This window comes from Trichomonas vaginalis, chromosome III, assembly GCF_026262505.1.
Source record: "Trichomonas vaginalis G3 chromosome III, whole genome shotgun sequence".
In the NCBI taxonomy this organism is placed as follows: domain Eukaryota; phylum Parabasalia; order Trichomonadida; family Trichomonadidae; genus Trichomonas; species Trichomonas vaginalis.
Window position 1 is genome coordinate 12,598,617 of NC_067205.1, and position 14,793 is coordinate 12,613,409.

At 30.1% G+C, this 14,793-nt stretch overlaps 3 protein-coding genes across 3 annotated transcripts; 1 reads left to right on the forward strand and 2 right to left on the reverse strand.

Moving 5' to 3' along the window:
- Positions 1-4,666: 4,666 nt before the first annotated feature.
- TVAGG3_0690000 (Ankyrin repeat family) lies at positions 4,667-5,206 on the reverse strand (the record flags this gene model as incomplete). The annotated part of the gene is made up of 1 exon (XM_001316739.1): positions 4,667-5,206. One exon carries the CDS (start codon positions 5,204-5,206, stop codon positions 4,667-4,669), a length of 540 nt encoding a protein of 179 aa, XP_001316774.1.
- A 667-nt stretch (positions 5,207-5,873) lies between these two features.
- On the reverse strand, positions 5,874-7,253 carry TVAGG3_0690010 (proteasome regulatory particle assembly; the record flags this gene model as incomplete). Its single annotated transcript, XM_001316740.1, has 1 exon — positions 5,874-7,253. The coding sequence occupies one exon, from the start codon at positions 7,251-7,253 to the stop codon at positions 5,874-5,876; it is 1,380 nt and encodes a 459-aa protein (XP_001316775.1).
- Positions 7,254-9,190: 1,937 nt separating this feature from the next.
- TVAGG3_0690020 (protein disulfide isomerase family) lies at positions 9,191-10,331 on the forward strand (the record flags this gene model as incomplete). The annotated part of the gene is made up of 1 exon (XM_001316741.2): positions 9,204-10,203. A coding segment is annotated over one exon (1,000 nt), but the record flags the coding sequence as incomplete, so codon positions are not given.
- Between the last annotated feature and the right edge of the window lie 4,462 nt (positions 10,332-14,793).

Genomic DNA, 14,793 nt, shown 5'->3' on the forward strand with positions numbered 1-14,793 from the left:
ATCTATGTACCTCGCAGACCATAGTTCTCAGCCAAAATGGCTAAAAATTGGGTGCAATTGTTGACATTGCACCCAATTTTTAGCCATTTTGGCTAAGAATTGGAGGGTGTGAGTACTATAGCATGTAATAGTATCTCACACCCTCCAATTCTTCCTATGGCGCCGAAAAATTTTTGGTGAAATGCGACGACATTTCACCAAAAATTTTCGGCGCCATATAGAGAACTATAGTCTGCGAGGTACTGATTCTATCTATGTACCTCGCAGACCATAGTTCTCAGCCAAAATGGCTAAAAATTGGGTGCAATTGTTGACATTGCACCCAATTTTTAGCCATTTTGGCTAAGAATTGGAGGGTGTGAGTACTATAGCATGTAATAGTATCTCACACCCTCCAATTCTTCCTATGGCGCCGAAAAATTTTTGGTGAAATGCGACGACATTTCACCAAAAATTTTCGGCGCCATATAGAGAACTATAGTCTGCGAGGTACTGATTCTATCTATGTACCTCGCAGACCATAGTTCTCAGCCAAAATGGCTAAAAAATTGGGTGCAATTGTTGACATTGCACCCAATTTTTAGCCATTTTGGCTAAGAATTGGAGGGTGTGAGTACTATAGCATGTAATAGTATCTCACACCCTCCAATTTTCCTATGGCGCCGAAAAATTTTTGGTGAAATGCGACGACATTTCACCAAAAATTTTCGGCGCCATATAGAGAACTATAGTCTGCGAGGTACTGATTCTATCTATGTACCTCGCAGACCATAGTTCTCAGCCAAAATGGCTAAAAATTGGGTGCAATTGTTGACATTGCACCCAATTTTTAGCCATTTTGGCTAAGAATTGGAGGGTGTGAGTACTATAGCATGTAATAGTATCTCACACCCTCCAATTCTTCCTATGGCGCCGAAAAATTTTTGGTGAAATGCGACGACATTTCACCAAAAATTTTCGGCGCCATATAGAGAACTATAGTCTGCGAGGTACTGATTCTATCTATGTACCTCGCAGACCATAGTTCTCAGCCAAAATGGCTAAAAATTGGGTGCAATTGTTGACATTGCACCCAATTTTTAGCCATTTTGGCTAAGAATTGGAGGGTGTGAGTACTATAGCATGTAATAGTATCTCACACCCTCCAATTCTTCCTATGGCGCCGAAAAATTTTTGGTGAAATGCGACGACATTTCACCAAAAATTTTCGGCGCCATATAGAGAACTATAGTCTGCGAGGTACTGATTCTATCTATGTACCTCGCAGACCATAGTTCTCAGCCAAAATGGCTAAAAATTGGGTGCAATTGTTGACATTGCACCCAATTTTTAGCCATTTTGGCTAAGAATTGGAGGGTGTGAGTACTATAGCATGTAATAGTATCTCACACCCTCCAATTCTTCCTATGGCGCCGAAAAATTTTTGGTGAAATGCGACGACATTTCACCAAAAATTTTCGGCGCCATATAGAGAACTATAGTCTGCGAGGTACTGATTCTATCTATGTACCTCGCAGACCATAGTTCTCAGCCAAAATGGCTAAAAATTGGGTGCAATTGTTGACATTGCACCCAATTTTTAGCCATTTTGGCTAAGAATTGGAGGGTGTGAGTACTATAGCATGTAATAGTATCTCACACCCTCCAATTCTTCCTATGGCGCCGAAAAATTTTTGGTGAAATGCGACGACATTTCACCAAAAATTTTCGGCGCCATATAGAGAACTATAGTCTGCGAGGTACTGATTCTATCTATGTACCTCGCAGACCATAGTTCTCAGCCAAAATGGCTAAAAATTGGGTGCAATTGTTGACATTGCACCCAATTTTTAGCCATTTTGGCTAAGAATTGGAGGGTGTGAGTACTATAGCATGTAATAGTATCTCACACCCTCCAATTCTTCCTATGGCGCCGAAAAATTTTTGGTGAAATGCGACGACATTTCACCAAAAATTTTCGGCGCCATATAGAGAACTATAGTCTGCGAGGTACTGATTCTATCTATGTACCTCGCAGACCATAGTTCTCAGCCAAAATGGCTAAAAATTGGGTGCAATTGTTGACATTGCACCCAATTTTTAGCCATTTTGGCTAAGAATTGGAGGGTGTGAGTACTATAGCATGTAATAGTATCTCACACCCTCCAATTCTTCCTATGGCGCCGAAAAATTTTTGGTGAAATGCGACGACATTTCACCAAAAATTTTCGGCGCCATATAGAGAACTATAGTCTGCGAGGTACTGATTCTATCTATGTACCTCGCAGACCATAGTTCTCAGCCAAAATGGCTAAAAATTGGGTGCAATTGTTGACATTGCACCCAATTTTTAGCCATTTTGGCTAAGAATTGGAGGGTGTGAGTACTATAGCATGTAATAGTATCTCACACCCTCCAATTCTTCCTATGGCGCCGAAAAATTTTTGGTGAAATGCGACGACATTTCACCAAAAATTTTCGGCGCCATATAGAGAACTATAGTCTGCGAGGTACTGATTCTATCTATGTACCTCGCAGACCATAGTTCTCAGCCAAAATGTCAAAAATTTCGGAAATTCGAAATAATTTTTTTGAGAAAAAATTAACCGTTTAACATTGCCAAAAATCTAAAAAACTCACAATTTTTTTAAATTGATAACCCTCAAAACGTTTCCAATCAATAATTTGAGAGTCTATATGATAATGTAAAAGTTAAAACATTCAAGTATTTAAGTATTTCTTTAAAATATTAAGTTTTTTATTTTCCAATAAAATTCTAATATCAAATATTTTTATTTAACGATTAATTTTATTTATATTTTTATAGTTTTTTTTAAGAAAAAATATTGTTAGGGTTTTATGGATTTTCAATTAATATACAAGATAATTCATGAATGTATATATTTCCAAGTTTTTAAGGATGCAACACTTTACATTTGTAAACTGTCAAAAGTGAAGTCACGCTATTTTTCATGCATTACACAAATGTTTCGGAAGAATGATTCAAAATCTGTATAACATGAATTGCCAAAAAGTCATATTGATAATGAAAATATGAACAGATTATCAGTAAACACTTTTGAAATATGAACAAAACTTGCATGTTCAATCAATATATAGAGCAAATTTATAAATGTTGTAAATGTCAAAAAAGTCATGTAAAGTTCTCAAATCTTCCTATTATGAAATCAAATTCAATTTTGCAAATCAAGAATCTTCTCATATATAAGTTACATAGTAAAGAAGCCATTTCAGCTTACTTTATAAAGAGAAATCCACAAATGCATGATAAAATTGCAATAATTTGTGCTGAATTTACCTTCTATGAGAGTTTTAACTTACAATAGATATGCAATTATCAGATTAGCTATTTAATTGAAGTAATATTTCAGATGATAAAAGTTTTATTTATTTTATATGATAAATTACTAAATTAAACAAACTTTTTAAAACAATATGAAAATATAAAGATATTGAACAGTTAACCTAAAAGAAACAACAGAATTATATTTACAACTTGGACATTTTGAATTAAAATAGTAAGAAAGATAACAAACGCCTGTTTCAGAGCTATTCAAAGCTGTTGTTGCCTTCCCAAAGATCGATGAAGGACCGTTTTCATATACAAAAATTGTAACATGTGGACTTAAAACAAAAGGTTTAATTGCAGATTTTTCAACAATATTTCCGCAAAAATACACAGATACATTTGAAATTATTAATCCTAGAAAACTGCTTCCAATTGAACTCAGATTTGTACCAAATGGAAAAACTACTTTTTCAACCCTATGAAAATGATATATACTTTCATTGTCGATCGTTGTGAGAGTTGGAGGAAGAACAAGAGTAGTTAGATATAAATTTCGAATTCCATTTTGGCCAATTTTAGAAATAGGAGCTAATATGATGAGTGTCCTAAGATAATCTGCATCTTGTAGTGCTGCATGACCAATTTCTGTAATAGGATACCCTTTGAAGCTTTCTGGAATTATTAATTTGTTTATTTTGCATGAATGTCTTCCATGAAATCCATTCAGTTTGTTATATAGATTTCCATCACCTAAGATATAATGATCTGTAGAAAATGTGTAAACAAGATCACAAGGATTGATGCTCGAAACTTTTTTTAAAAGGTTTATTTCGAATATATCTAGAATTTAATATAAGAAGCTAAGGATTCTTTAAAAAACCTTCCTAAATTGATACTAAAGCATAAATCACATTTTGAATGATTCATTTCTATCTCATTATGCAGTTGAAGGATGTCCTAGTACATACTTTTATGATAAAGATGTATCAGATAAAAAAATTCAAAAAGATTGTTAAGAATGTTTATAAGCTTTCATTAACTGCAGTAAATATATTTATTTTCAATTAATATATAGAACGAAGTGTATCAACTCACATCATCATATCTGAGCTATAAATTAAAATGCAGAAATTCAAAATTACCGTTTGAGTATCTTTTGAAACATTTGAATTTCATTTTCAAGCTTATAAGTTCTTTAAAAGGACAAGATATTCTTAAGTAATGCAATTAAATAGTTTCATAATGTTTGTTCAATGTAAGTGTGATTCATGCTATTTTTCGATAAAAATTAATATAAAATAATTAAGCTAGTTTCATATCATATATTTTATGAGTACAAGACATATATATTAATAATTTTTACAGTTCATGAGAGCTTTATTCGACGGCATCATGTTGCATGAGAATTGTTGCAATTTTACGGCTATAGTTTAAAGCAATATCAAGGGGAGTTTGTCCTTGATTATCTGCTGAATTTAAATCTGCACCTAATGAGATAAGTTTTTCAACAATGCCAACTCTGCCATTTTCAGCAGCAATATGAATTATTTTTCGACCATTATTATCTTTTGCTTCGATATCTGCACCTTGCGAAATAAGAAAATCTACAATTTCTTTTCTACATTGATGAAGTGCATAATGAAGAGGAGTTTCTCCATAATTATCTCTTGAATTGATATCTGCTCCAAGTGATTTAAGGAGAGCAATTATTGATTTTTTATTATTTTCGACGGCGATGTGTATTGGAGAACGCCCAATATCATCGTGTGAGTTGATATCTGCTCCATTTTCAACCAAATGTCTTATTAATGCTTTGCTATTACCTTTAGCTGCTAAATGGAGAGCAGTTTCTCCAGAGTTATCTTTTGCTGTGATATCTAATCCTTTCGTTTTAAGAATTTCATTGATAATTATCATTGATTGATAAATTGCGATTGCATAATGAAGAGGAGTTTTCTGATAATTATCTTTGGAATTTATATCTGCACCGTTTTGAATGAGAAGTTTTATAGTATTTTTACCATTAGATATTGCTGCTATATGAAGAGCAGTCTGCCCTTCATTATTCTTTGCATGAACATCTGCCCTTTTTTGAAGAAGAAATTCGGCAACTACTTTGTTGTTGTTTTTAACTGCAAGATGTAGAGGAGTTGTTTCATTTTTATCTTTCGCATTAACATCAGCACCACGTATAACAAGAAGCTCTTCTAAATCTTGACATTCATCTTCATCATCTTCATCATAATAATTACTTACAACAGCATAATGGAGAACAGTTTTGTCATTATTATCTCTGTCGTTCACATCTAGACCTTGAAGAATGAGATATAATGTGATTTCTAAATTATAATTTCTGGCTGCTAAATGAAGTGCTGTTGCTCCAGTATCTGTTTTGGCGTGAATATCAGCATCATGCGAAATTAGAAATTTAATGAAATCTAATTTTTCGCTGTCAACTGCTGTATGTAATGGGGTAAATTGATTATTATCTTTTGAATTGACATCTGCACCATGCGATATGAGGAGCTCTGCAATTTCTAAAGTATTATTTGCAATTACCGAATTATGAAGAGCTGTCTGTCCATTATGGTCTGTAGCATTTATATCTGCGCCGTGAAAAAATAAGAAATTCCACTATTTCTTTCTTATTTTCAAAGACTGCACTCAGAAGAGGAGTGAATTCTTTAAACTTTGTCTTCATATTGAGATCTGCACCAAGTGAAATAAGAATTTGTGCTGCTTCTTTAGAATTATTTTCAACTGCAATATGAAGAGCTGTGGTATTATCATATCCATATGTTGCATTGATATCAGCACCATGTGAAACAAGTGTTTCAATCAAAACATTACAATTTTTAGTGACAGCATAATGAAGAGGCGAATAACTTCCATTATTTTGTGCATTAACATCTGCGCCATGTGAAATAAGAAGTTCAACCATTTCTTTGTTATTATTCTTAATTGCATAATGGAGAGCAGTTTTGTCAGGAAATTTGAATGAATTTATAAATTTTTGATCAGCAAATGATGAATTCAAAATCAATTTGCATATTTCGATATTATTGTGTAAACATGCAAAATGTAAAATGTTTTTGTCGTATTTGTCTGTCTTTGTTAAATTTAGATTTTGAATATGATCTCTTAAAATGTCGATTGATTGTGGAAATGTTGCACACCATGGAATAATTGAATCTTTATCTTTATCGAATAGAAGGAAAACTCCTTTCAAGTTATGAGACATGATGATTAATTTGAATGAGAAATCTTCTGGTTTACACAAATCTCTTTCGAGAAGATATTCGAGGAATTTATTGTTGTGAGAAGTCATAACTGTATCAAGCATGTTTCTATCCAATTCATTATTTTTCATGCATTCATTGATAATGTCTGTATTTCTACCAATAATAGACATTTCAAGGCATTTTTTGTTGATTTCAATTTCATAATTTGAAATGAGGAAATAAAAGATATTAACAGATCCAAAATAGCAACATGCTTCAACAAGAGAGAGATTGTAATATTGCATTGCATCCATTGAGAATTGATCTATTGAGTGATTTGTAACATATTCTCTAAATCTATCGATTTGATCATACATAATAATGTATTGAATTTCATCTTCTTTTGGAAACGATTCTTCGATTTGATTGATTTCGGCTGAGCCAAATTCTTTTGTCAAAAACAATTCAACATTTTCATCAATTATACTTAAATTTGGAACATCATAAAGTTTAGCAAGAAGATGCACAATAATTTTGAAATATAAAATTATTGATCGATAGTTAAATTGAGCTGCTAAGAGAACACTTCCTATAATATCGTTCACTGGTACTTTATACTTTGTGATAATAATCGATGATATCAAATCAAGAACACGGTCTGCTGAGTCAGTTGAACTTAAGCAAAATAGCTGTTCGTATGCATCAATAATGTCGGCATATTTGTGTAAATATTCAGAGATCATGACAAAAGTGTTTGTTGAGCCAAAACTTCAAAAGTGACATAGAAACATTAGAATCAAATCTTTTTTTCTCTCTTTAGTGTTATACTCTTAAATGTACTTATGATTATCAATGATTTGACCGACCATGGATAAATGTTATTAGAAATATGGTCTTCATGAATGAACAATGTCTTTAAATTGATACAAATCTATACGATTTTAGCATTATATTTGATATTGAAGGAGAAAGATACTAATTAAGAAATGATTAAACGTGATTTATGCTTTACTATCGATTTAGGAAGGTTTTTAAAAGAATTCTTATCTTCTTATATTAAATTCTAGATATATTCGAAATAAACCTTTTAAAAAAGTTTCGAGCATCAATCCTTGTGATCTTGTTTACACATTTTCTACAGATCATTATATCTTAGGTGATGGAAATCTATATAACAAACTGAATGGATTTCATGGAAGACATTCATGCAGAATAAATAAATTAATAATTCCAGAAAGCTTCAAAGGGTATCCTATTACAGAAATTGGTCATGCAGCACTACAAGATGCAGATTATCTTAGGACACTCATCATATTAGCTCCTATTTCTAAAATTGGCCAAAATGGAATTCGAAATTTATATCTAACTACTCTTGTTCTTCCTCCAACTCTCACAACGATCGACAATGAAAGTATATATCATTTTCATAGGGTTGAAAAAGTAGTTTTTCCATTTGGTACAAATCTGAGTTCAATTGGAAGCAGTTTTCTAGGATTAATAATTTCAAATGTATCTGTGTATTTTTGCGGAAATATTGTTGAAAAATCTGCAATTAAACCTTTTGTTTTAAGTCCACATGTTACAATTTTTGTATATGAAAACGGTCCTTCATCGATCTTTGGGAAGGCAACAACAGCTTTGAATAGCTCTGAAACAGGCGTTTGTTATCTTTCTTACTATTTTAATTCAAAATGTCCAAGTTGTAAATATAATTCTGTTGTTTCTTTTAGGTTAACTGTTCAATATCTTTATATTTTCATATTGTTTTAAAAAGTTTGTTTAATTTAGTAATTTATCATATAAAATAAATAAAACTTTTATCATCTGAAATATTACTTCAATTAAATAGCTAATCTGATAATTGCATATCTATTGTAAGTTAAAACTCTCATAGAAGGTAAATTCAGCACAAATTATTGCAATTTTATCATGCATTTGTGGATTTCTCTTTATAAAGTAAGCTGAAATGGCTTCTTTACTATGTAACTTATATATGAGAAGATTCTTGATTTGCAAAAAATTAATTTGATTTCAGAAGTGTTTCGACCCCAGACCTCAATGCCCGAGCCAGTGGCTTGGTGAGTAGATATCATGTGACATAATAAATATATTAATATTGTTTGTTATCGAATCTATCACTTTTTACACTCAAATATATTTAAAATTGCTTTTCATTTCGAAATTTTCATTGCCACTTTGTATATTAATAGATATATTGATATATAGAAATATTTTAAAGTATGAAGATCGTATATGAATGCAATTTTGAGAAATTTGCAAATTATCCAAATATTAAAAATTTAATGCAATTATTAATCACAAATAAATGTAACTTATAAAAACATCCAAATTTTCTCTTTAAATTTGGATTTAATTTAATTTCTGAGAATTTTTCAAAGGTTTACTTCATCACAATTTTTAAAAAGATTTAAAATAAGAAGTTCTTATTATAATAAACATAATGGTTAAGAAATAAATTTACCCTTGTCAGACGATTATTTTATTTTTTCAGATAAATAATCGTATTCCTGGACTAGGGACTTCCATAGTAACTATTTTTACAATATATATTTTCTATTTCTGCAAGAAAATTTACCCTTTTCTATCAAATTTTCTGTCGAAACACTTCTTTGATTTCATATATGAGGAAGATTTGAGAACTTTACAAGACTTTTTTGACAAATTTTTTAAAAATGTTTTATCTCTTCCTTCAAGCTTCAATTTGCGAGATTCCATATCTCACATTAGCAGAAGCAGACAGGTTACTAACAGAGGAAAAGCATAAACCGGTTTTAATTTCACTTGAATCAGTTTGGTGTTCAAGATGTAACGAATACAAGAATGTTCAAGCAAAACTTGATTCATTTTTCGAAGATAATGATAAAATTATTATGAAAAAGATCTCATGCGAAAAAGAACCAGTATTATGTAAAAAATTTCAAGGAGAAGGTGTTCCTAGAGTATATATGGCCACAACAACAGCCGAAAAATCACGTTTATACAACGAATCTCGCACATATGAAGAACTAAAATCATTTATTCGAAAATATATTGAACCTCCTGTGATTCAGATTGAAGATGAAGAACAATTGCAATCAGAATTAGAAATAAATCAGAATTTATCATTATTCTTCTTACAAGATCTGCAACGCACATCTTATTCAGAATTATTTTTAGAATTTGCGACAAAATATGATGAATATCCAGCCAGATTCTACAATTTCTCATACAAGCACTATAACACTGACAAACCACTCTTATATTACCAATTTCCCTTATTAAATCAGACTTTAGAATATAATCAAGCATGGGAAGCGAAAGAAGTCGAAAGATTCATATACGCACATCTGTATCCTAAGTACTGTAATCCTTCATCGCTATTTTTCAAAATTCAGAAAGATTTACACGAACCTTTTATTATTTTAGAAGATTACTATAAAAAGCACACATTAGATGTTTTTAACATTACTCTACAACTTCCTGATGGTATGAAGATCGCAGATACCGATTGTTTGGAGATGGAAACTTATTGTCGTTCAATTGGCGTCAATCCAGCTCGAAGACCATTCTTTGCAATCCACAATAACTATTTGGACATCTGGTATGACTTTTTGGACAATTATGACAAAGATAAAGTCATTGAATGGGCAATTAAAGTTTGGAATGGGAAAATTTCAGGATCAGGACCAGGCGCTGGTATATTAGGTATCTATAGAAGGAATCTGCAGCCTTATGCTAAGAAATTCGAATTTTTGTTCCCTTATATCGGAATTTTAATTTTAGTTTTTATTTTTGTTTATTTATTTGTAACATATTGCGAAATTTATAGCATTGATGATGTTGATCATGAGAAAAATGATTGATTTTCATCATTTTGAATAAAATTTTTTGTTTTTGCAATTTCACAATTACTCGTTTTTTAAGTGAATATTGATTCTTAGAGTTTTAATTCGGCTTATTTATTCTATTTTTTTAAAACAATAATGTCCACATATGGATTACAATGGTTCCTCAAATCTCCAACATCATCAGCAAGTGGATAAACGCAGCGATCAAGTCACAGATTCAACAGCATTGTTGTACTTGGCAGAAAATGATATTGGATTAAATGACCACAACCAATCCAGTATTATGATGCAGCGTCACCAATTCATATTGACTTTGGTGACTCAACTAAAGGTCTTTTCAATCGAACTTGCTAGAACATCTTGTATGTCATGTGTTAAATGCTAAGCCAGTTTATTTATATATAGTGGAAATCTTTAACCGATAACAAATATTTGCGGGTAATTCTTGTTGAGTTCAATTCAGATTTCATTGATGCAGATTGTGCATTTTCATGCATATAAATGAACAAGTTTCAATGCTTATTAAAGAAGCAAGTGATTCGACACTATACATTCGACATTTCTTTTTATTATGAATTTTATGCAAATTCATAATAAAATTTTTGAGGATGTTTTATTGTCGTCTGGAAAAAGTGACAAAATTATTATTGTCGTCTAAAAAGGTGACAAATTATTATTGTCGTCTGGAAAAGTGACAAAATTATCATTGTCGTCTAAAAAATAGATTTTTCAAGCATGTTTCGGTACCTAAATAAAGGAAGAACATCAATTCCATCTATGTATATAGTATGCAAACACGCATGATATATGGAGTAGCTCTTTATCTGGCTAAAAATCCTATTATTTGAAAATTCGCATTGTCGTCTAAAACCGCCAGACGACAATAATAATACCCCAAAATTTTTATGACCATTAATTTGGACAAATGTATGAAAAATGACATTGAAATTCAAGTAATCACCAAGAAATAAGAACATTGTGTAATATCATATCTTTAATAACCTTCAAAGAAATATAGAATCATGAAAATGTAATTAAAATCCGATATTTAAAAAATTAAATTACTCACTTCGCTAATATTTTCTATAAGTGTGACAATCTTTCCCCAATGTATATATGGAGGTCATTTGATTCCACTAATGAAGCATTGATAAATTAGTTGAAAGATTATATTTACAATATCTTTTTGACAATACTTTTTTGACACTTTTTAAAATATAATTACAACAAAATATGTCATGTTCAGAGGAGGCAGCAATTGATGATTTCAATGATTTTAGCAATATTAATCCTATTGATGTATTCGAGTACCCATGCAAAGCATCCAAATTAATTTGGGATATCAACTCAAATAATGTTTTACAGCAATCATTACAAATCATAGAACTTATTAAATCAAACAAAATATCCATTCAAATGGTATTTCACTTGGTAGATATTTATTCAAGACTTCGTTATAAAGATGTTGTAAATTTTGCTGATTTTTATCAAAAGATATCAAATGAATTTTCTTACTATTTTTTCCTGAAACTTATAGACTAGCAAGTGCATTATTTTATAAAGGTTTTAAATTTGGAAACTATATGAACCTCAATTTACTAAAGAAGAAATACTCAATGTATTCCCAACAGAGTCTCCTTTATATTACATTGCATGGGACAAGGTTGATGATCTTAAAAGGAAATTCCCAAATCTTGAATTTAACATTGATAGAAGGTATGGTTTGGATCCATTTGAGTGTGCAATTTTATTCGGGTCGGAATTATGTTTCAATTACTTGAGGAATCAAGGATCTTATTATTCCAGAGACTCAGAAAAGTATGCTATTCAGAGTGGAAATGCATACATTTTTTCCCAAATGATTGAAGATGGCCGAAAATTTGATAGAATGATTAACATTGCATTGGGAAATAGACATTATGATATTGCTGAATATCTTAAATCAAATTTGGGACAATTTCCTGACGCACTTGCAGAAATTCTATATTACGGAAATTATGATGTTGCATCATATTTACTTTCAAAAGGAGCAGATATCAACAAAAAATTCAATTTTTTGTCTATTCATTTACATCATTGTTTTATAGAATTCTATCTATTGTTATATCCATCTTTGCTTATTATAATTCTCTTTGTTTTCAAATCTTTTATTTGATTATGGAATTGTTTCCAATTTCACACCCTTCATTATTTAATTATATCCCAATTCTTTTAATATCTCTTGTTGTTTTATTGTATTCGCTTAGATTTATTATTATTCATTGTAATATATAATTCCATATCTTTTAATATCTACTATTGTTTTATGAAATTCCCTTCGAGTTTATATCTATCATTGACTTAAGATGTTATTTTAATATTCATGTTCATAATTGATTAATGAAATTCATTTAATATTAATTATTGTCCTCTTTGTGATGCAATCAGAGATCATTTAATTGAAATTATCAAATTCCTAATAGAGCATGGTGCTGATGTCAACATAAGACTTTTTATCTTTCTTCTTATATTAATTGTTTCTTTATTCTATTATTTTTATATCTATATTTATCATTGTTCTATTATATTCTCGTTATTATCAAATTTATCATTAATTTATTTGATTCGTTTTAGTATATCTATTACTGTTTTATTATATTCTCCTAATTATTATATTCTTCAATAATTAATCGAATTCTTTTCATGTTCATATTTATCTTATTTTAATGTAATTAGTTTTCTTTTTATATTTGTCATTGTTTTTTTATATTCTCATTGTTTTAATATCCATTATTGTTTTATTGGATTATCTATGTATTAACATTTATCTTCGAATTATGCAATTTTCTTTGATTTTATATAATTCATTGATTTCTAACATTCTATAAATTTATATATTTTCATTTGTCTCATTCAATTTGGTTTAAACTGATGAAATTCCACTAAGTATTGCAATTAACGAAAATTCAATTGAAATGGTCAAACTGTTAGTTGAATATGGTGCAGATGTCAACAAGATACATTTTGTCTTTAATTTCACATTAATTATTTTTTCAGTGGATTAATTTTCATTTCATATTTCCCATTACTTTTTGACAATCATCTTCTTTTCATATTTATCATTAATTTATCGCATTCAATTTCTTTTCATATTGACCTTTGAATTATCGTATTTTTAATGACTTCATATTTACAATTGTATTACAGAATTATCTCTTTATAAATATCTATCATTGAATAATAAGATACATTTATTATTAATCAATGTCCCCTCAGTGATGCAATCAAAGTAAATTCCTTCGAAATTGTTCAATTCTTGGTTGAACATAGTGCATATGTAAACATGAAACTTATTCTCTTTATTTTCATATCTATCAATTTGTTGTGAAGTGCTATTTTTTCTCATGTTATTCAGCGATTTATAAAACCATATTTCTTTTCATATCTGTCATTGGTTTATAGAATTCTATATATATTTATTATATCTATCATTGTTATATCAAATTATCTTTACTTTATTACTTATTATTTACTTATGGAATTTCATATAAATGTCCTCTCAGTTATGCAATCCAAAAGAATTCTTTCGAAATTGTGAAATATTTGGTTGAACATGGTGCAGATGTAAATATGAAGCTCTTTCTCTTTATGCTAATATCTATCATTATCTTATGGAATTTTCATTATTTTCAAATCCATATTATGTTAATCCAAACGAATTTCCACTAGATTCCTCTATGATCATGGCGCAAAGACTGATCAATGATTTTATATTTTAAATTAAAATAAAAATTGCTTTATAAATGTGTTTTTTCTTTTCATTAATTTGAGCAAATATCCTCTTTATTCTATATATCGCATTTGAATCTTTTTTTATCTTTGATAATTAATTAGATTTTTATATATAAATTCAAACCTTGAATCATCTCTCGAAGTCCGTATTGGTGTTAACAGTGGATGTCCACTAATCTGTGGTGTCCTTGGAAGCGACAAACCAACATTCTACATCATCGGTGACTCAATAAATTCTGCCGCATGATTAGAGTCTAAAGATATCCATGGACGTGTTCAAATTTCAGAATGCACGAACTCCCTCATCGATGGTATCGACTACACCATCGAAGAACGCCGCGAGATCTTTCTCAATGGCAAAGGAAACCTGAAGACTTACTTTTTTTCTCTCCCTAACAAAAATAACAACATTGAAAACTCTTTGTTAATAAATTTGGGTCTTCAATCAGAAAAATAAGAATAGACACTTTAATCAAAATTAAACAATTTGAATGTATAAAAATTCTATTTTTATATTCTTTTTTTTATGAGCCTCCTTAATAAGAGAATGAGTGTGATCATTATTTAAATTGTTTGATCATAGGAAATAAAGGAGAATATTTATTTTCCAGAAACCAATAATTTATTTGCTGGATGCCAAGGAAATGTTGGAACACTGTCATTA